Source organism: Ahaetulla prasina, chromosome 7, assembly GCF_028640845.1.
Source record: "Ahaetulla prasina isolate Xishuangbanna chromosome 7, ASM2864084v1, whole genome shotgun sequence".
Lineage (NCBI taxonomy): Eukaryota > Metazoa > Chordata > Lepidosauria > Squamata > Colubridae > Ahaetulla > Ahaetulla prasina.
In genome coordinates, this window is record NC_080545.1 from 28,334,999 (window position 1) to 28,357,336 (window position 22,338).

A 22,338-nucleotide genomic window follows, 5' to 3' on the forward strand; every position below is an offset into this window, starting at 1 on the left:
AATTAGATAAAAGAAATTCTAGTTTGCTGCATCTTGCAGTGAAGGTTTAGCAGAGTGATGGCATGGTGGAAAAACAGTCCTTGTGTGTAGTTGTTTGGCGTATAATGCCTTATAACGGATGTCAACCTTGCAGCCCAAGGGCTGGATGCATCACGCACTAGCCATGCCCACCCCCGGTTTAGCGAAGGGGAAAACAGTCCCAATAGATCACGTGATGACAACATGATGATGCAAGTTTAACACCCCTGCCCTATAGTGTCATCTTGAGGGAAGAAGTTGAAGCAGTTTATGTCCAGGATGTGAGGAGTCTGCAGATATTTTCACAGCCCTCTTTCTGGCTCGTGCAATATACAGGCCTTCAATGACAGGCAGATCAGTAGCAGTTGTTTTTTTCTGCAGTTCTAACTAGTGGTGAAATCCAATTTTTTTTACTACTGATTCTGTGGGCGTGATTTGGTGGGTGTGGTGTGGCTTGGTGGGCATGGCAGGGGAAGGATACTATAAAATCCCCATTCCCTTCCCATTCCTGGGGGAAGGATATTGCAAAATCTCCATTCCCACCTCACTCTAGGGCCAGCCAGAGGTGGTATTTGCCAGTTTATTTTATTTTATTTTTATTTATTTATTTGATTTTTATACCGCCCTTCTCCCGAAGGACTCAGGGCGGTGTACAGGCAAAAGTAAAACAATACAATATACAAATTAAAATACCATTTAAAAAACTTATTTAAATTAGCCTGAGATTAAGAATTTCCATACTAAAAAAACCCCATTTAAAATTAATAAAATTTCCCCTTAAAACTAAAAACTAATTCTCTGAACTGCTCAAAATTTCTGCTACTGGTTCTCCAGAATCTGTCAGAACCTGCTGGATTTCACCCCTGGCTATCTATTGAAGTCTGTGTTGTCTTGCAATGCCAAACCAAACAGTTATAGAGGTACAAAGACGGACCCAATAATTTTTTTGTAGAACTGTATCAGCAGCTCTTTGGGCAGTCTGAACTTTCTGAGTTGGCTCAGGAAGAACATTCTTCGTTGTGCTTTTTTGATGACATTTTTGATGTTAGGTGTTCATTTTAAGTCTTGAGATATTATAGAACCTGGAAACTTGAACATCTCTACTGTTGATACTGTGTTGCCTAGTATTGTAAGTGTTGATTAGAATAGGGGGGCTTCTCCTAAAATCTATTATCATTTCTACTGTTTTGAGTGTGTTCAATTCAAAATTGTTCCGACCGCACCACAATCTTTCTTGTTTTAAATGTTCCTATTCAATTTATCTGCTTTTATGTAGTGTCAACTCTTGAACTAATTCTATAGTTTGAGGACATGCCAAATATGGGTGCCGGTGGGCTGAGAGATAGAAGGCAAATGACAACACACATATGATATCATAACAGAAAAGCTGCAATTGATATTGTTCTCATCACAGTTGTTATGGGCATTGCTGAGGGATGGATGGATGGATAGATAGATGGATGGAAGGAAGGAATTAATGAAATTCTTGAAATGGAATAGTTATTTATTTATTTATTTATTTATTTATTTATTTATTTATTTAAATTTTTATACCGCCCTTCTCCCGAAGGACTCAGGGCGGTGTACAGCCAAAGTTAAAACAATTTAAATATACAAAATTAAAATATCAATTTAAAATACATATTCAATAATGGCCAAATTAAAACCATCAATTGACCCAACCTAAAATACCCCATATAAAATTACAAAAAATTAAAATTTGGAAATTTAAAAATCAAGCCAGTCCCGCTTGGATAAATAAATAAGTTTTTAATTCCCGGCGAAAGGTCTGAAGGTCAGATAATTGGCGTAAACCGGGGGGAAGTTCGTTCCAGAGGGTAGGTGCTCCAACAGAGAAGGCCCTTCCCCTTGCTTGGCGGACGGCACCCTGAGAAGACCTTCTCCGTTATGGTGGAGACAGCAGTCAGAGTGGGTGGAGCTCCTCTGTTCAGATTGGATAACTGAGTCTGTTGAAGCTGAAAGTCCCGCCCCTTGCTGCTGGGAACCCCAGATTTTGACTCAGTTGTTCAGCCTGGACGGTTGCGTTGTGGATTTCTCCCTGCCTGACTTGCAGGATACATACTTGTGAGTAACATTTTTCTTATTTTTTCTCCGCTGGCTGCAGAAGTGATTATTACTTCTGCTTCAATCCTGTTGAGCTGCAGGCGTTCCAGGATATATTTGGTGGGGTTTTTAGCACCCCCGAAGCCAGCAGGGATTGGATGAGTGGAGTTATTGACTCCCGGTATCGTTGGGGCAGCTTCTAGCACTGCCGAGGGCTTGCTGGGCGGTATAGAAATTGTTTGGATTAGTTTGCCGCCCGGCTTTAATTCTGATTGCTGAGGAGTTTGGTTTCCGCTCCCACAGGGTAGCCATCAATTTACCCAGCCCTCCGTCTCCTATTTCGTGCGATCTGATTTTTCCCGCCCAAAACAGTTTAAATGGATCGCTTATTGCAGCTGTGGAAGGAGACACTTAGAGCTTAGTGCTCACTCCGCCCCTCCCCTATCCAAACTCCGGTGGCCATTTTGAGCACATTTGGAGTGAGTCTTCAGAAGATTAGTCCTGAAGTTTACATTAGGCGGAGTTAGGGGCTAATTTGGGCGTGGAGCTTTGTGCTCTCATTATTTCAGCTGCAGTTCTCCTCCAGTTCGGACTTTATTAGTCAGTTTCTCCCTCTCTCTATTGGCGGCCGCCATTTTGAATTTTTTTTAAAAAGAGAAGTGATTCTTTGGCCTTATTGCGGTCTAGAAACTTAATATTTCATCATGCCTAAGGCCTTGGCAAAATCCAACAAACGCCAGGGGTCTCCATTGCCGGAGGAGCAAGGTCCATCAGGAGGGGTCTCTCCCAAGGCCCCTATTGCAAAGTGCAGCCGTGTTTCCAAGCAGAAAACCAAGGCCCCATCTGCTTCAGGCCGCAGTAAGTCGTCTAAAGCATCTCTGAGGGATGAGCAGAGAAGAGATGAAGCAATACAGAGAATATGTAGTAGGGCAGTCTCTAATTTACCCTCTTCTTCAATGGCCAATCCAGAACCCAGTACTTCTGCTGGGTCTCTTATTCGAGAGGGTATTATTTCTACCTCTCCTGGTCAAGCTTCCTTACAATGTTGCCCAGTGGATATTCCTACAGGCGCATTATGGGGATCCTTTCCTCCAGTTTCTCATACAGTTGATGCACCAGTTATTGAGTCTCCTGAGGAGTTTTCTCAGATAGTTCCTTCTACTGCAACCCACGTTGTTGGTCAGGGGGCAGAGCCTCTTTTGCCTGTTTCGCCACATATTCAGGCAATCATTGAACAGACGATTCAAAGGACCCTTTTATCGGGCATGCAGATATCTGAGAGGGCTTCCTTGTCCCATTCAAGGCTATCAGTGAGGAGGAGGATCCTGAAGAGGAGGAAATGCAGTCACAGCTGGGTACAGTCTCGCCTACCCACTCAGTAACTAGCCATCCCTCTCTTTTGGAGGGATTAGAAAGGAGATCCTGACCTGTCCGAAGATGAAGGGTTATTACCTGACCAGCCGGCATTTACTGGTCTTTTTCCTCCTAGTCTTTTTAAGTCCTTGCTTTTCAAGGCAAAGAATGTGGCTCAATTGAGTTCTTCCTCGGATCAACCTGTGGCATCATCCTCCAAGGGTGCATCTGACATTCTTTTTTCTGAACCTGTCCGAGTTCGGATTCTATTCCAGCACCCCACTTTTCATGGACGTAATCAAACGCCAGTGGACAGCCCCTGGTTCTTCTACGGTTCCTTCCTCAGCAGACAAACGTTTCTTCAATGTGGACCCCAAATTAGCTTCAGCTCTACAGACACCCACTGTAGATGGTCCAGTTGCAGCTCTGGCATCTTCCTCATCCATTCCGGGCCAGCCTGAAGAGAACCTTCGTCCAGAGGATAGACGGGCGGAGCAAGTCCTGCAGAGAGCTCATCTAGGTGCAGCTTGGGCAATCCGGTCGGCTTCTTCAGCATCTTTCTTTAATAGGTCCACCTTGTTGTGGCTCAGACAATTACAGGATAAACTTCCAGCAGAGGATACTCGTATCCACCAGGACCTGAATAAGATAATTGCAGCTGTTCAATTTTTGGCGGATGCCACTTTACATGCCATACGTTTTGTTTCCAAATCCATGGCTTCAGCTTTGACGGCTCGATGCTTACTCTGGCTTAGACATTGGCAGGCGGATGCCCACCACAAATGGAGGCTGGCATCGGCTCCCTTCGCAGGGGAGCTACCTTTTGGTGCTGCGTTGGACCCTCTATTGGTCGAGACTAAAGACAAAAGAAAGATATTACCTTCAGTCTATCGCAGAGGGGAAGCCAGATTTACTCCCTTTTCTCGTCAATCTTCCTTTAGAGGTTCTGAATGGGGGCTGGTTCTTCCAAGTTCCAGGGTCCTGGGCTCCTAGACAAAGAGGAGGTCATGATAGAGTTTCACGGGTAGGCCCTTTCCTTCCAAGCGGCCCTTTGTGGAGGAGGAAGTCGTCCATTCGGCGTCATCGATAGGTGCATTGCTAGTCCTCCCATAGGGGGCAGGTTAGCCCATTTTGCGGATCAATGGGAGTTCACTACTTCTGATAATTGGGTTAAGAATACAATTCGATACGGTTTGTCTCTGGAATTTGTTTCCTTTCCAAAAGATTTTTTCATTCGCTGTCCGGTATCTAGGAACAGGGATAAACGGGTCCATATGGCGGCAGCAGTTAAGCATTTAATGGAGATTAGGGCTATTCAACCAGTTCCCGTAAGGCAAAGGGGACATGGGTTTTATTCTCCTTTGTTCCTAGTTCCCAAATCTTCGGGGGGCTGGAGGCCCATTTTAGACCTCAAGAGACTAAATCGTTTTATTGTTTATCATAAGTTTAAAATGCACTCTCTTCGTTCGATTCTAGATGGCGTTCGGAAGGGCGATTTCCTCACTTCCATAGACCTCACTGAAGCTTATCTTCATATCCCTATTTTCCCGGATCATAGGAAGTTTCTCCGGTTTTGTTATAAGGGGGTTCACTATCAATATAGGGCACTGCCCTTTGGGTTGTCTTCTGCCCCGAGGGTTTTCACCAAGATCTTAGCTGCTATGGCAGCTCATCTTAGGTCCATACCTATTCGACTTTATTGTTATTTGGATGATATTTTAATTTTATCATCGTCAGAGTCAATGGCCAGAAGGGATTTACAGATTGTAGTTCAGACTCTTTCTTTACATGGCTTCTCTATTAATATAGAGAAAAGTCATTTGACCCCCTCAACCTGTTTACTTCACTTAGGAGCAAATATTGATTCCATATTAGGTAGAGTCTCTTTATCTCAGGAGAGACAGAGTAGTTTAAGATTTTTAGCTGGTTCTTTAATAAAGGAAAGCAGAGTTTCCTTGCTGTCATTATCCCAACTCCTGGGAAAGATGATTTCAACCATTTCCATCGTTCCATGGGCGAGATTTCATACTAGAGACCTCCAGTGGTTCCTGTTGCCATTCCAAAGAGCGGGCACAGGCAATTCCACTTCCAAAGTCCTACTGCCCAAGGAGGTTCGCAAGTCCTTCTTCTGGTGGTTGTCATCGGCGATTTCCAAGGGATCTCCTTTGCACGAGCCTCATCGTTTGGTGGTAACTATGGATGCCAGTCTTTTCGGTTGGGTGCACACCTCAAATCGCTGCTGGCTCAAGGGATCTGGTCCATCACTGAACGCCGTTTTCCTATCAACCGGCTAGAGCTACGGGCTATTTATCTAGCTCTTTGTTTTTTCCAGAACCATCTATCAGGCAAGCATGTACTGGTACTCACGGACAATATCACAGCCAAGGCTCATGTCAACCGACAAGGGGGCACCAGATCCAAGTCCTTGATGAAGGAAGCAAGGACCCTATTCCTGTGGGCAGAACGGAATTTTCTGTCCTTGACTGCTGAACACATCTCAGGGGTGTCCAATATTTAGGCAGACTGGCTCAGTCGTCAAGTCATCGACCAGGCGGAGTGGCGTCTGCATCCAGATCTGTTCAACGACCTCTCACGTCGATTTGGCACTCCAGTGGTGGACATGTTCGCAACACGGCAGAACACGCAGCTTCCTCGTTTCTTTTCCAGGTTTCCAGATCATCTAGCAGAGGGAGTCGATGCTCTTCGCAGTCCATGGCCAGAGGGGTTACTCTACGCGTTCCCGCCTCTCTCAATCATCCCGAGAGTGGTCCGTCGGATTCTGGAGGAACAGGCAGAGGTCATCTTAATCGCCCCTCACTGGCCTCGGAGGTCTTGGTTCGCAGCTCTCAAGTCGCTGTCAGTGGCTCCCCCCTGGAGGATTCCTCCCAGCAGAGGGTCGTTATCTCAAGGGGCTCTGGTTCATCCAGATCCTCTATGGCTCCAGTTGACCGCCTGGCGCTTGAGCGGGGCGCCATGAGAAGAGACAATATGTCTGCCAGGCTTATCCGGACTATGTTAGCATCCCGGAGGCCTTCCACTGAGCGCATTTACTCAGCCTCTTGGCGGGATTTTTGTTCCTGGTGTCAAAGGCGGGGTTTCTCCTCCGGGTTTCCATTTTGCATATATTGGAATTTTTGCAGGAAGGGTTAGACAAGGGGTTAGCTCCCAACACACTTCGTAGACAGGTAGCAGCTATTTCCACGGTTTTATCCTGTGATCCACTGACTTCCTTGTCTCAACATCCTTCTATCAGGAGGTTTTTCAAAGGGCCAAAATTTATGTCCTCCCGTGGTCCACAGATATCCCACTTGGGATCGTTCGCTGGTCCTAAATTCCCTAACAGGGCCTCCTTATGAGCCATTGAGGTCTACCTCTCTGAGGCTATTAACTTGTAAGGTTGCCTTTTTGGTGGCTATCACCTCTGCCAGAAGGATTTCAGAATTAGCTGCCCTCTCTGTCCGCAGTGATCTTTGTGTTTTCCATCCGGATCGAGTAGTGCTCCGTTTGGATCCTTCATTCATTCCTAAAGTAAATTCAGTTTTCCATCGCATGCAGGAACTTAATTTGCCTAATTTTGCCCTCACCCAGTTCACGGGTTAGGCGCCGTTGGCATACTTTAGATGTTCAAGAGCTTTGAGAATTTACATTAAGAGAACAGCAGAGTTAAGGAGAACAGAGTCCTTGTTTGTGTCTTTCCTTCCTGTTTCTTTAGGGCGTGGTGACATCGTCCACTATAGGCAGATGGATTAGGCATACGATAGCTAAGGCTTACGAGATGAGATCCCTGCCTAGGCCCCGCGTTTAACAGCGCATTCCACTCGCAGTGCAGCTACCTCAGCGGCCTGGTCTACTCAGGCTTCCTTGCCAGAGATATGCAGGGCAGCCACCTGGTCGTCGCCCTCTCCGTTTATTAGGCACTACAGAGTGGACAAGTATGCTTGGCTGAAGCTGCCTTTGGCCGTGGGTGCTGCAGCAGGTACTTGTATCTGAGGTTGAATCTGTCCAGACCGATCCCTCCGTAGTTAGGGACACTAGGCTTTGGTATGTCCCTCTGACTGCTGTCTCCACCATAACGGAGAAGGCGTTGGTACTTACCTGAGACGCACCTTCTAGTTCAGTGGAGACAGCAGTCAGCCCCTCCCTATTTCGGTCTGGATCCTCTTTGGTTTGTTTGTCTTGGATAATAAAATTTGTTTCTCTATTTTCCACGACGCATTGAGTCTGGTTTTTCTCGCCTTCATCAAAATCTGGGGTTCCCAGCAGCAAGGGGCGGAACTTTCAGCTTCAACAGACTCAGTTATCCAATCTGAACAGAGGAGCTCCACCCACTCTGACTGCTGTCTCCACTGAACTAGAAGGTGCGTCTCAGGTAAGTACCAACGCCCCTTCTCTGTGAGAGCGTACGGGTCGGTGGGAGGCATAAGGTAACAGCAGGCGGTCCCGTAAGTACCCGGGCCCTAAGCCATGGAGCGCTTTAAAGGTGGTAACCAGAACCTTGAAGCGCACCCGAAAGACCACAGGTAGCCAGTGCAATGAATTGCACTGAATTTGAATGATTATAAATGTTAGAGAAAAGAGCTGTGCAGTTACCTGTTTTTTTTTTAGTGCAGTTCTAGAATCTGTCCATAGCCTGAAAAGGAAAGGAAAGGGTTAAGGTGGCCAACTTCAAAGAGCCACTTTGGAGATGCTCATATGTGAAAGAGTGAAGACCACAGTTAATTCCATGTACTTAAGCCTTATGGAAAAGCAGAAGAGGAAATTTATTCATAGTTCCATACAACACAAAGTACTGCCTTATGGAGGGAAAACTCTTCAGATAGCTCTTCAGCATACACTGGGATCTTGTGTAAATGAACGCAAGCCCTGGGCCAGAAAACTAGTGGAACTCCTTGTTCAGGGGTTATTATATGCTGCCCTATGTATGCTGAGTTTTAATTTAGGCTGATATTTTTATGAAAGTTTTAAACTTATTATAAATTGTGTGTCAAATGAACAGCCATGCAAATAAATAAACAAAGTAAAGGTGTAACACATAAGAATGGCCCCCACAATTTTCTCTTTTCCTTATGAAGAATATGAGAAAATGTATGTTTAATTCTAAGAGTTTTTCAATGTATTAAGGTTTAAATTATTTTTCCATTCAATTTTATATGATCTTAAAGGGGAGCTTTGATAGCATTATACTTTTGTTTCTCATCATTAAGAGGCAAAAAGATTTTAGGACCAAGGAGTGACGATAGGTTGTGCTGGAATATAATATAAAACTGTAATTTGTTAACCACTCCTTGCTTTGTTGTAAGTCAAAAAAAACAACCCTAGAAAAATATAATTATCTTTTCCCTAGATTTCCAATTGACTGTAAAACCATGATAATACTTCATTTTTGCTTTGTTTTGATATATTGGTTAGATTCTATCCCATCCTTTAAGGAGCTCAGGACATCATGCTCAGCCCACTCTTTTCAAGTTATTCATGACCATGTTATAAGACTGGTCAGGCTGAAACAGAGGTTCGCTCCAAGCCATTCAGTGAGGTTCCATGGCTGAGGACAGACTTGACTCTAGATTTATCCCAGTCTTAAGCATCTTCACCATGAAACAGAATCGTTCTACGTATTTGGATAAAGTTGTCAAATGTTAACTTTAATTTAGCAAATTAAATAAAAAAAATAAAGCAATTCCAGAAATTCAAGTTGAACTAGCATCTTGAAAAATTACTCTTGAGAAAGATGAGGACTTGTATACTTACTGACATGCTAAGAGGAGGCCAGAAAATTAGTGTTATGAATAAAGTGTCTTTAGTTATCTATTCATTTACTTATTATCCATCTCATTTCTTCTTCTGTAATGATCCTTATGATGATATAAAAAGAAAGGTATATAATAAGAAAGAATATGTATTAACTGTATAAAGATATGAGAAAAACAGAAGATGTGATGATATAGCTCACTATTATCACTCTGTTAAATCATTAGGGTCTTGGCTTGCTGCAAGGTGAGACTTTCAAATCCTGACAGAGAACAAGAAATATGACACTGTTATGACACTGTTAGAGTGGCCATTAACAACATGCCAGATGGAATTTTGTCCTGTCTTCTCACTTATAAGATGCTACTCCTATGTTCTAGGAATGTGATCTAGATGTCAAGCAACTACTCTTTAAAATACTTGTAAAATTAGTCATTCTATTATTATAAACATCTCGCATTTACTGTGACAATGAGTAATGTTCTCATATAAATATGAGATCTTTACTGTATATTTGCAAGGTGTGTTAAGGTTTTCATTATCGTTTGTATCACGTAGAACTTCCCAAATAAGAACAACAGAATTGTTGACCTATATACTGGAAGTATGGGTTTATTTATAACTTGTTTAAAATAACTATGTTGATAATTTTAGAAGCTGGACTGTATTCGGAGTCTAAGTATACATTCTGATTAGTGGGCTACAAATATGGCTTTTATTACAAAAAGGTAATAAAAAAGTCATAATATACTTTCCTCAGAGAGAGAAGTATAAATAGTTCTATTTTAATTAAGAGTTTGTGAGGTGCTTGATACTCTCTGAACTTGGTTGTTTTCTTGCAGACGTTGCAATCCCAAACTGGGTAACACCATCAGTGCTAGAAGGGAATGTGGCTCTCATTTTATATACTTGTGGCTGCCCTTTCAGTGTTGGTGGGAGTGTTCTTGGTGGCTCCTTGATTAGGCTGCTGTTTACTGTTAGCTTGTTTCCTTGACTGGAGTATTGGGATAAACAGCTCCTCACTGGCAAACAACAACACCCAGATAAGCAGAGTTTAACACCAAAATTAATACTAGACCAACAATCAAGACGTAAGCAATACTCCAATCAAGAAATTACCAATAAAGAATGTGAACAACAGTGGGGGAACTGATTAATCCTTTTCTCTTAATTTTGTTTGCTTACTTTTTTTTTCCTAAGCAGAAAACAAACTGGAAGAGATTTGATGAAGAAACATACACTGCTGGAAAAAAATATTGAATAGCACATTTTTGTTTCTTCCCTTTTGACTATTCTACTAAACAAACTCCACTTCCCAATTCCTAATTAGTACCTAATTCCACCCTAATTTGATTTGATTTGATTACACACACACACACAAATACTTATGCACACACACACACACACACACACACACACACACTGCTGTGTTCAATGGTCCATTGTGCTATGTAGAATAGTTTGTAGATAAATAATCATTCATCTTCATAGTGAACACTGAAGTGAACGTTAATAGCGCAACCTGCACATTGCAAATATAAAGTTAATTGTATGCTCTGAAATTGTCTATTTTTGCATCCTAGTTCTTTCCATATATATATTAGTCTATAGCTGAACTAATCTCCAGATAGTGTAATGTCAAAGAATAGTAGGATTGGTAGTGATTGGAGAACATCAGATTGGAGAAGACTACTGCATGGTTATCTTCTTTGTTAAGACGGAAAATATGGGCCGCCAAAAGTTTCTAACAACTCTCAACATTTGCTAGGTAGAATTCATGAAAGCTGAAATTCAGTATATGAAAAATATATGCACAACCTTGACAGAGTTTGAGGATTCTCCCAATGAAATTAGCTATTTGTTCTATATTGTTCACATTGATTCAGTTAAAGCAGAGTTACTCAAAAGGGAGACCAGAGTGGTGTTTTCTGTTTTCTCCTTTGGTTTTGCTACAGCACTGATAATCTTATAACAGGATAGATAGATAGATAGATAGATAGATAGATAGATAGATAGATAGATAGATAGATAGATAGATAGATAGATAGATAGATAGATAGATAGATAGATAGATAGATAGATAGATAGATAGATAGATGGATAGATGGATGGATGGATGGATGGATGGATGGATGGATGGATGGATGGATGGATGGATGGATGGATAGAAGGAAGATAGAGATAAAACATTCTTTTAATGTTTATGAGTCATTCAATATAACTGTCTACTTTGAAACCAATGCAATATAACAGTACACAATAACGCAAAAGAAAGGAGTTACACAAAAAGGGTTAAATATTTTTTAAAAAACATGCATGATTAATATTACAACATCTGTACAAATTCAAATGTACAGTAGTGAACTTTTTCCAATTGTACTTTTACATTTATTTATTGCAAGATTTATAAGTCCACCTAACTCCAATTGTGTGATTCTGGGACGAGATAAATAAATATTCACCAATTAATGAAAATGACCAACCAAAGCAGGAAGTTGTGGATATTATTAATTCAAATTGCTTGCCCAACTCCCAATGAATTCTGTTATCAAAATTCTTTAGTGTTGTATGCTTTGTAAGCCCGTCAAACTAACTGAAGAAGTTAAGAATTTGCATTGTGTTGGATCTAGGTTTACTGGTACTTAAAATTAATATCACTGAAATTATAGGATTTTACTTAATATAACTGAGTGTGGGGTTTGCCCATTTTAAGTGTGTGTGGGTTTCTCCTTGGTAGTTCCTTGATTAAGATATTTTGTTTTTTGTTTGATTGTTTGCCTGGTATTAATCCCAGCTCATCTGGGTGTAAGGTTGCTGGGCGGAAGCATTCTGGTCTTTTTGTTTCCTTCTTGACTTTTTTTATTGTCTCTTTTGAATGTAAATATGGTTTATCTCTACCATTCCTTACCAATTTTTAATTTGTTTTGGTTTAAGATGTTAACCAAGAAAGTGTGGGGGGAGGCAATAGTTCAATGGTTAAAGACACTGAGCTTATCAGCTGGAAAGCTGACAGCCAGGTGAGCTCCCATTACTTTCCCCAGCTTCTGACAACCTAGAAATTTGAAAGCATGCAGATACAAGTAGATTAATAGGTACCATTTCAATTGGAAGGTAACAGCATTCATGCACCTCAGCATATAGTCATGCATGAGCATGGAAGTGTCTTCAGGCAATACCAGCTCCCTTGGCTAAGAAATGGAGATCAGCACCACTCCCTAGAGTCAAACATGACTGGACAGGGCAAACTTTTAACCTTTCTTTAAGATGCTAACAATTTCCCTGTTGAAACTGTAGTTGAATCTGTCCAGGTGTTGGGAGATTAAGGAGTTTTCATCACCAAAACTGGCAGGGCAAGCTACTATATGTAAACAGGGGTCCAAGTCCATACTCACACAGATGATAGCACTTAGCAATTGCACTTAGACTTATATACCGCTTCGCAGTGCTTTACAAGCCTCTCTAAGTGGTTTACAGCGTCAGCATATTGGCCCCAACAATCTGGATCCTCATTTTACCAACCTCAGAAGAATGGAAAGCTGAGTCAACTTTGAGCCTGGTGAGATTTGAACTGGGAAATGTTACCTTGTTGGGTAATGAAATGTCTGCATGCAAACAATCAAGCTCAGAAAGCTTCAAGTACTCCATACATTTAACTACGGATTTGGCAGTAGGTATTATCTGGCATAGTATATGAGCCATAAAGGAAAGGTCTCCCCTCCCCACAGCCTTTTGCAGCTCTTTAAAGTAATTTCAAACTCTTTTACACATTATGAATATTTATACTGTGTTTCTTAATATAGTTTGTTTCAGTGCTAGACGGTGTTCTCTCTAAACTATCAAGGTATGATGAAGGCACTTTCTTCTCATCAATACTTTCATTCACTGTAAGTACAACAACTATTGAATAATTATTTGAAAAATCCATTATGATCCAATGATACCAAGTGATGTTTGTTTTCTACTTTTACATTTTCTAAAGGTAAAAGCAGCTGCAAAATATGTTGATGTTCCTGTAAGTATCTTTCTTTTAAATATGAATGCAATAAATTAACTGCTTTCTACTCTGTGTACTTTTTCATGTATTATCATTGGACTTTCTTTTAAAGGTTGATTATAGTTACACACCATGTACTTAAGCAGATCATTCTTGCCCCTAGAGGACATTTCATTTCCCTTAAGCTACAATGAAGTCTCAAAGCAAAGCTTTGAAAGATTACTCTCAGTGTACTTTTTCAGTTGTGCGGGAGTGAGCATTGTAACCTAGAAACTGTGTCATGGGGGAAATTTTGTCATTTGGGTGTAATTGTTCCTGGGCTTGGCTCACTAGAGTTTTCATGAAAGTGAACGGTTTATAATTATATTCTATGTCCATGAATATCTGTACATATATCTTATAATTTCAGGTATCCCTGTTGCATTAAATGAGTATGTAAGGTTCTCTGGATTTAAAGCTCATATTTTTCAAGCATTAAAAATACCAAGGTGTATATTATCCTGTTCCGAATGGATATTTCTTTTCAATTTGTAGTCATACTCATATTTTTAATGTTGTATCTTACAATATCAGGTATAACTCGGGAGTTCATGGCTTCCATGACGGCCTTGGACCTGACTCAAGTAGTTGATGGCCCTACTCACAGTGAGGGTGGCACCCTGGATTTGATTTTTATCTCTGGTCAGTGGTTGAAGGATCTGGACTTGAGGGATTTAGTCATTGAGCCTTTGTCATGGTCAGATCACTTCCTCCTTCGCCTAGATTTTCTGACCGCTACTCAACACCGCAGGGAGACGGAACCAATACGCTGGTTCCGTCCCAGGTGCCTGATGGACCCGGAGAGGTTCCAGACGGAGCTTGGGCCGTTTCCTGAGGCTCTGGCTCACGGCACGGCCGAGGAACTTGTCGCAGCTTGGGAACGAGCCACGGCGGGGGCCTTGGATCGTGTCGTGCCTTTGCGGCCTCTGACCCGGCATAGGTCTCAACCAGCTCCCTGGTACTCCAAGGAGCTGAGGGAGATGAAACGCCGGAGAAGACGCCTAGAGAGTTCCTGGAGGTCCAGTCGTTCGGAGGCTGATCGGACACTAGTTAGGTCCTATACTAGGACCTACCTGGTGGCAATGGGGGAAGCGAAACGTTGCTACGTCTCCTCCCTCATTGCGTCGGCAGATAACCGCCCGGCCGCCCTGTTTCGGGTAACTCGCTCTCTCCTTCAACAGGGAGAGCGGGATGACCCGTTGCAGGGACGTGCTGAGGAGTTTAGTGGTTATCTATACGACAAAATCGTTCAGCTTCGGGACGGTCTGGACCAAAATTAGGTAGATCCAGGTAGGATGTCTGAGAGCCGTCTTGTTGAGATTGTTTGGGATGAGTTTGACCCTGTGGCTCCCAAGGACATGGACAGGTTACTGGGTAGGTTGAATGCCACCACATGTTTACTGGACCCGTGTCCCTCCTGGTTGGTGCTGGCCGCACAGGATGTGACACGAGGCTGGCTCCAGGGGCTTACAAATGCTTCTTTGCTGGAGGGGGTCTTTCCGGCCGCCTTGAAAGAGGCGGTGGTGAGGCCTCTCCTCAAGAAGCCTTCCCTGGACCCAGCTGTGTTAGGTAATTATCGTCCGGTCTCCAAACTTCGCTTTGCGGCGAAGGTTGTAGAGAGTGTGGTGGCATGTCAGCTACCCCGGTACCTGGAGGAAACCGTCTATCTAGACCCGTTCCAGTCCGGTTTCCGGCCTGGTTACAGCACTGAGACGGCTTTGGTCGCGTTGGTGGATGATCTCTGGAGGGCCAGGGATAGGGGTTATTCCTCTGCCTTGGTCCTATTAGACCTCTCAGCGGCTTTTGATACCATCGACCATGGTATCCTGCTGCACCGGTTGGAGGGATTGGGAGTGGGAGGCACCGTTTATCGGTGGTTCTCCTCCTATCTCTCCGATCGGTCGCAGACGGTGTTGACGGGGGGGCAGAGGTCGGCCCCGAGACGCCTCACTTGTGGGGTGCCTCAGGGGTCGATTCTCTCGCCCCTCTTGTTCAACATCTATATGAAGCCGCTGGGTGAGATCATCAGTGGTTTCGGTGTGAGGTACCAGCTGTACGCTGACGACACTCAGCTGTACTTTTCCACACCGGACCACCCCAGCGAAGCTATCGAGGTGTTGTCCCGGTGTCTGGAAGCCGTACGGGTCTGGATGGGGAGAAACAGGCTCAAGCTCAATCCCTCCAAGACGGAGTGGCTGTGGATGCCGGCATCCCGGTACAGTCAGCTGCAGCCTCGGCTGACTGTTGGGGGCGAGTCATTGGCCCCAATGGAGAGGGTACGCAACTTGGGCGTTCTCCTGGATGGACGGCTGTCTTTCGAAGACCATTTGACGGCCATCTCCAGGAGAGCTTTTCACCAGGTTCGCCTGGTTCGCCAGTTACACCCCTTTCTAGACTGGGATGCCTTATGCATGGTCACTCATGCTCTCGTGACATCTCGGCTGGACTACTGCAATGCTCTCTACATGGGGCTCCCCTTGAGGAGCACCCGGAGACTCCAGGTAGTTCAGAATGTGGCTGCGCGGGTGATAGAGGGAGCCCCTCGTGGCTCCCATGTAACACCTCTCCTGCGCAGACTGCACTGGCTGCGTGTGGTTTTCCGGGTGCACTTCAAGGTTTTGGTAATGATCTTCAAAGCGCTCCATGGCATAGGGCCGGGTTACTTACGGGACCGTCTGCTGCCTCCGAATGCCTCCCACCGGCCCGTGCGCTCTCACAGGGAGGGACTTCTCAGGGTGCCGTCCGCCAGGCAGTGCCGACTGGCGACGCCCAGGGGAAGGGCCTTTTCTGTGGGGGCTCCCACCCTCTGGAACGAGCTTCCCCCAGGACTTCGTCAACTTCCTGACCTTCAGACCTTCCGCCGCGAGCTTAAGACACATCTATTTATCTGCGCAGGACTGGACTAGATTTTTAAATTTTAAATGTCTAAATTTTAGATTTGGTTTTTAATCGGGTTTTATTATTTATATGTCTATTTTAAATATTTGGCCTATTTAATAAGTTTTTTAGATTAATGTTTTATTTTGTATATTTATGTGTTTTTATATGGCTGTACACCACCCTGAGTCCCTAGGGAGATAAGACGGTATAAAAGTATGAATGAATAAATAAATAAATAAATAAATAAATAAATAAATAAATAAATAAATAAACTGTGAACGACACAGTATAAAAAGAGTTTGAAGAAAGTTTTTTTTCTGAATTTACCTACCTTTTTCCCTTGTCTAAACCTCTTTTGGACAATTCTGGGACTTAACTGTTATTAAACTCAGTGTTATGTAGCCAAATACATACGTAAACTAGAAGGGCTTCAAATTAGGAAAAATGCCATTTTTATATTTTAAAACGTATTTATAAAATTTTGAATAGTAAAGCTTTTCTCCTACCTCTAGGGTGAACTATTATTTGCAAACCTGTGTTTCCTGTTTCTGACCCAGCTTTTCTTTTTCTATTCTGTTTCATTTCAAGTTGCAATTCGTAGAGTCAAGTTGCAATTCGTAGAGTACAGTACATTAGATACTGTGAGATGTCATTAGGAAAACTTGTTTTATCAATGATAGTATACTATTTTTTCAAACCAAAGTAATGACATCTCACAGGATCAAAGAAGGAAGTGATTGACAAACAGCAGATAGAAGTCAAGCTTTAGTTTGCATTGAAAGTAAGGACAGCTCGAAGCAGTTATATGTTGTTCTTAGCATTTTATTTATTTTTATTTTTAATTTTATTTATTTTGTCACAACATCATACAAAAAGATTATATAGTATATAAACATATATATGAGTAAATATTAGGAGGTATAAGTATATATATATATATATATATTTGTTTTCTGAGGTTTTCACGGGTGTTTGTATATAGGTCTTTGGTTGTTCGGGTTTTCTCCCGTGTAAAATTGGAAGTGTCTTGGCGACGTTTCGACGAAGTCTCATTCGTCATCTTCAGGCTTCAGCTTCGTGCTTCTGGGAGCAATGTGTGATCGCAGCTGTTTTGATATATATATTTGTTTTCTGAGGTTTTCGCGGGTGTTTGTATGTAGGTCTTTGGTTATTCGGGTTTTCTCCCGCGTAAAATTGGAAGTGTCTTGGCGACATATATATATGAAGAAGAAAAGAAAAACAATAGGACAGGAACGGTAGGCACGTTTGTGCGCTTATGCACGCCCCTTATGTTCCTCTTAGGAATGGGGTGAGGTCAATAGTAGAAAGTTTTTGGTTAAAGCTTTTAGGATTATGGGAAGAGACCACAGAGTCAGGTAAAGTATTCCAAGCACTGATGATTCTGTTTTGTCCTGCTTGATTTCAGGATCCACCAGTTTTATATTTATATTCACCTGTTTTATATTGCATGATGTGACAAGAGGTTTCATTTTTTGATCACCTTATTGCAAAGACTGGTACAAGTTAGGACTGGGAGGGAATTACTTCTATGCTTTCCATGCCTAAGGATGATTAGAATCTGCATCTCCTCTTTCATTGTCCAGCACCATAAATACTTTACAACATTCTCTTTCTGAAAACAGCTACATTAAGTAGAGACCAAGATCTAGGTGAATTTTCAAGAAAAAGAAACAGGAACTCATTTCTCCTGGAAATAGAGGCGGGGGGGGTGGTTCATAAAAAGGTTACTTGGAGGTTTTCTTTGCTAAAGATTGGTACACTATGATCTGCACTGGATGTTCATATAGCAAGTTCTTAACTGTGTCTCTTGGTCCTAGTTTAAAATTATAACCATTTACATTGCACTGCCCAACTATGATATAATTGCTAACCCTCAGTTAGGATGTAACAATTATTCCCATTGCGTCAGAATTTCAGGGGCAGTCCACTCCACTGCTTATGGTCCAGAAAAGAGCAGTCCTTAAGTATCACTTGTATCAAATTATCCTTTGTTGAGCATTGGGAAATTAAAAGCAGCAAATAATGGTTACATGAGGAAAGAGGAAAAATATTCTCTGCAAAATGTATTGCAGAGAAATGCAGCAATGAATTAAACAGAATTTGAAAAAACTTGTGTATATAGTACTTCACAATTCAAATCAGATTGAGGGATACTTGGTGCTCTCTGAGCTTGGTTATTTTTTTGCAGACGTTTCATTATCAAAACTACGTAACATTATCAGTGCTAGTAAGAAAGGAGATTTGCTCTCAATTTATATTCTAGTAGTTTGCCCTGTCAGTGTTGGTGGGAGTTTCTTTGATTGGGCTGTTTACTGTTAACTTGTTTGGCAGTTCCTTGATTGGGATATTGTTTATTTCTTGATTGTTGGTCTGATGTTAATCTTGGTAGTGTTGATTGTTGATGGGAAAGTGTTTTGGTCTTTTTATTCCCTTTTTGACTTGATTTTCTCTTTTGCATAGAATGTAGATGTTGTTTATGACTATGTGTCATTTGATGCCCAGTTTGTCAAAGAGTGCCAGGCTTTCAAGAATTCTCTAATGTTTTTGGATTTGACTTGGTCTACGGTGGTCATGGTTTCCCAGTTGAAACTCTGGCTAAGTCTGTCCATATGCTGTAAAATTAAAGAATTTTCATCATGTCTTCTGATATCTAGTTGGTGTTCATGGATGCGTTCTGCTAGTCTTCTGCTTGTTTGCCCTACATAGTGGCTGTGGCAGTCTTTATATATACTGTAGGTGTTGCAGATGACTGCTGTTCTTTTCTTCTAGGGCTGCTGAGTCTTTTGGTTTACTTAGGATATTTTGGAGGGCTTTAGTTGGTTTCTGTACTATGCTGATTCCATGTAGATGTAGAAGTTTCAGGTGATTTCTGGGATGTATGGTAATGTTATTATTTTTACTTTTATTTTGTTTTGTGTTGGTTGTGCTATACTGGGTTGACTAGCACTTTTTGATAAAGTTGCATCGATATCTATATAGATGATCTATTTCCTTTTTAAGATTTCAGGACTGTTGCAATGTGTTTGCGCTCATCTAAATAGAGTTCTTATACAGTTCTCTTGTGGCTTATTACTTTGATAGTGGAACACTTGACTGGATTATTTGGAAAGAAACGATGCTGCAGAAAAAATAGTACTTTGTATTCTGTAGCTCAGCTGTCAGATTCTGTAAAGAGTTCATACATCACTTCTTCACATTCATGTGCACACATAAACCTGGTCTTATATGTTGGGTCAGTGAAAATATGCTATATATGGTTGGAATCCAACAATTCTTTTTGAACAAGAATTTGCCATGATCAGGATTTGAGCAGCACCAGTGGGAAAGAATACAAAACCATCTCTTGTCACTGTAGCAAATGCATATTTGTAGCTCTTGTGTTTAAGAGCACAATTTGCAATATTAATTCAGAGCAAAACATTAATATACTTCTCCAAATCAATCCTTAATTGTCTGTTTTAATTTGTATTTTTTAAAACATAATTTAGCAAATAATACCCTTCAGGGCTGGGAAGTGGCTCAGCAGGCTAATGCAGCCTGTTATTAACACACAGCTGCCTGCAATTACAATTACTGCAGGCTCGAATCCCACCAGGCCCAAGGTTGACTCAGCCTTCCATCCTTTATAAGGTAGGTAAAATGAGGACCCAGATTATTTGGGGGGCAATAAGTTGACTTTGTATATAAATATACAAATAGGATGAGACTATTGCCTTACACAATGTAAGCCACCCTGAGTCTTCAGAGAAGGGCGGGATATAAATTCAAATTTTTTTAAAAAATGGTTGAAAAGGCACTACGTAGACTGAAACCATCTCTATCTAGTGGACCTGATGGACTATGTGCATACTTCTTAAAAAAGCTTTCCACTGTTATAGCAGAATCCCTAAGCATAATCTTTGAAAAATCTTTCAGGACCAGCTCCCTTCCCAATCTATGGTCACTAACCATGGTCATCCCTATCTTCAAAAAGGGAGACCCCAGTCTAGTTGAAAATTACAGACCAATCTCCTTATGCTGCATCATCTGCAAAGTAATGGAATCAATCATCAACCAATCCACTACCTTCCACCTAGAAACAAACAACCTACTCTCTAATAAATAATTTGGTTTCAGAAAAAAATTATTCTGTAATCTACAACTTCTACACTGCAAAAACATATGGACTACAAATCTTGATCAGGGCAAAGCAATAGATGCAATTTACATTGACTTCTGTAATGCCTTTGATTCAGTAGTACATAACAAACTACTTCTAAAACTAAAATCCTACAGCATCTCCGGCCCCCTCCATAATTGGATAATTGCATTCCTGTCAAACAGGCAACAAGTGGTCAAAATAGGCAGCACGCTATCAAATCCTGCACCTTTTAATAGCAGTGTCCCCCAAGGCAGCGTTCTTGGACCAACACTCTTCATATTATACATAAATGACCTTTGTGATCATATTATAAGTAACTGTGTTCTCTTCGCCGATGATGTTAAACTATTTAACGCTACCAACAATGCTGCTACCCTTTGCGTCGGAATGGTCAAAAATTTGGCAACTCCAAATCTCAACCAACAAATGCTCTGTCTTACACATTGGCAAAAAGAATCAGAACACAAAATACAAGCTAGGTGGACATGACTTGTAGATGACTCTCACTCTGTCAAGGACGTTCGAGTACTCATATCAAATGATCTAAGTGCCAAAGCCCACTGTAACAACATTGCCAAAAAGGCATTATGAGTTGTAAACCTAATCTTGCATAGCTTCTTCTGCAGTAAGATTACACTACTAAACAGAGTATACAAATATTTGCTAGACCAATTCTCAAATACAGCTCATCTGTCTGGAACCCACACTGCATATCGGACATTAATACAATTGAGCATGTCCAGAAATATTTCACAAGAAGAGTCCTCCACTCTTCTGCTCGCAACAAAATACCTTATGCCACCAGACTTGAAATTCTGGGTTTAGAAAATGTAGAATTACGCCGCCTTCGGTATGACCTGAGCATAGCTCATAAAATAATCTGCTACAATGTCCTTCCTGTCAATGACTATTTCAGCTTCAACCACAACAATACACGAGCACACAATAGATTCAAACTTAAAGTGAACCACTCCAATTTCGATTGCAGAAAATATGACTTCAGTAACAGAGTTGTTAATGCCTGGAATGCACTACCAGACTCTGTGGTCTCATCCCAAAATCCCCAAAACTTTAACCTAAGACTGTCTACTGTTGACCTCACCCCATTCCTAAGAGGTCTATAAGGGGCGTGCTTAAGAGCACCAGCGTGCCTACCTTCCCTGTCCTAACGTTCCCTTTAATTGTATTCATTTTATGTATTCAATTCATGCTTATACTTATATATATTATTTAATATGTATTCAACTAAATAAATAAATAAATAAATAAATAAATAAATAAATAAATAAATAAATTAAAAAAATGGTTTACTGTTTCATCAAAACTGTACATACATACTTAACATTTAGCGATATTCAGGCTTACCTTGTAGGTAATCAATAGGCATTCATTTAGTGATTGAATTTTGAATATCTGTTTTTCAAGAAAGTTGAGATCATTATTAACTTGATATGCACCCAGAAATTTGTAACTTTCTTTTGGAGACTTAATTCTCCTGGATTATGGCTAGATTGTAAAACATAAATGAATAGGAATAACTGATGTCTGTGTTTTGATCTTAATATGAAATAGTAATTTATGTTCACTGTCTTGCAGAGTTGCACTGACTTTGGCTTATTGAGAAGATGAAATAAGTAGGCTGATTGGAGTACAAATAATATAAATTTCATATCAACAGTGCTAGGTTTGGAACATAATTTTGGCAATCATGACAGAGAAGTCCTCTTACTTTTCACCTTAGAACTTCTGAGGCCTGCTATGGCAAGTTTATACATAATATTAAAACATCTGAGAGAACATTTTCAATTATTGTTTCCTGAGGATCTGGATAAGATACTTAGAAACTATGCGTTAAGCAATTTTTTTTTTTACTTTTATCTATTATGCCTTTTCTCTAATCTCAAGGACAATACCATGTCAATTATTTCTTGAAAACTTAAGCAAGTTGATACAGCGGTTTTGGGACATCCTTTTCAAGCAAGGCAATAATCTAAGGATTTTTCCTGAATACCACCTTTGTGGTATAGATGCATTACTAAATGTTCTAAAATATTAAATCAGTCCACAAAAGAAATGCATT

The 22,338-nt window shown here is 41.4% G+C and overlaps 1 protein-coding gene across 8 annotated transcripts in view; it reads left to right on the top strand.

Moving 5' to 3' along the window:
- The window catches only part of CADPS2 (calcium dependent secretion activator 2), a 374,092-nt gene that overhangs the window by 310,382 nt on the left and 41,372 nt on the right, over window positions 1–22,338 (top strand). For 7 of the 8 annotated variants that reach the window (XM_058189606.1, XM_058189612.1, XM_058189605.1 and 4 more), the window contains 2 exons: window positions 12,984–13,067; window positions 13,163–13,195. In XM_058189606.1, coding sequence (XP_058045589.1) covers window positions 12,984–13,067; window positions 13,163–13,195 — 117 coding nt within the window. Of the gene's footprint in view, window positions 1–5,767; window positions 6,483–12,983; window positions 13,068–13,162; window positions 13,196–22,338 lie in introns of those variants that run through there. The other variant, XM_058189611.1, reaches the window with a different exon arrangement.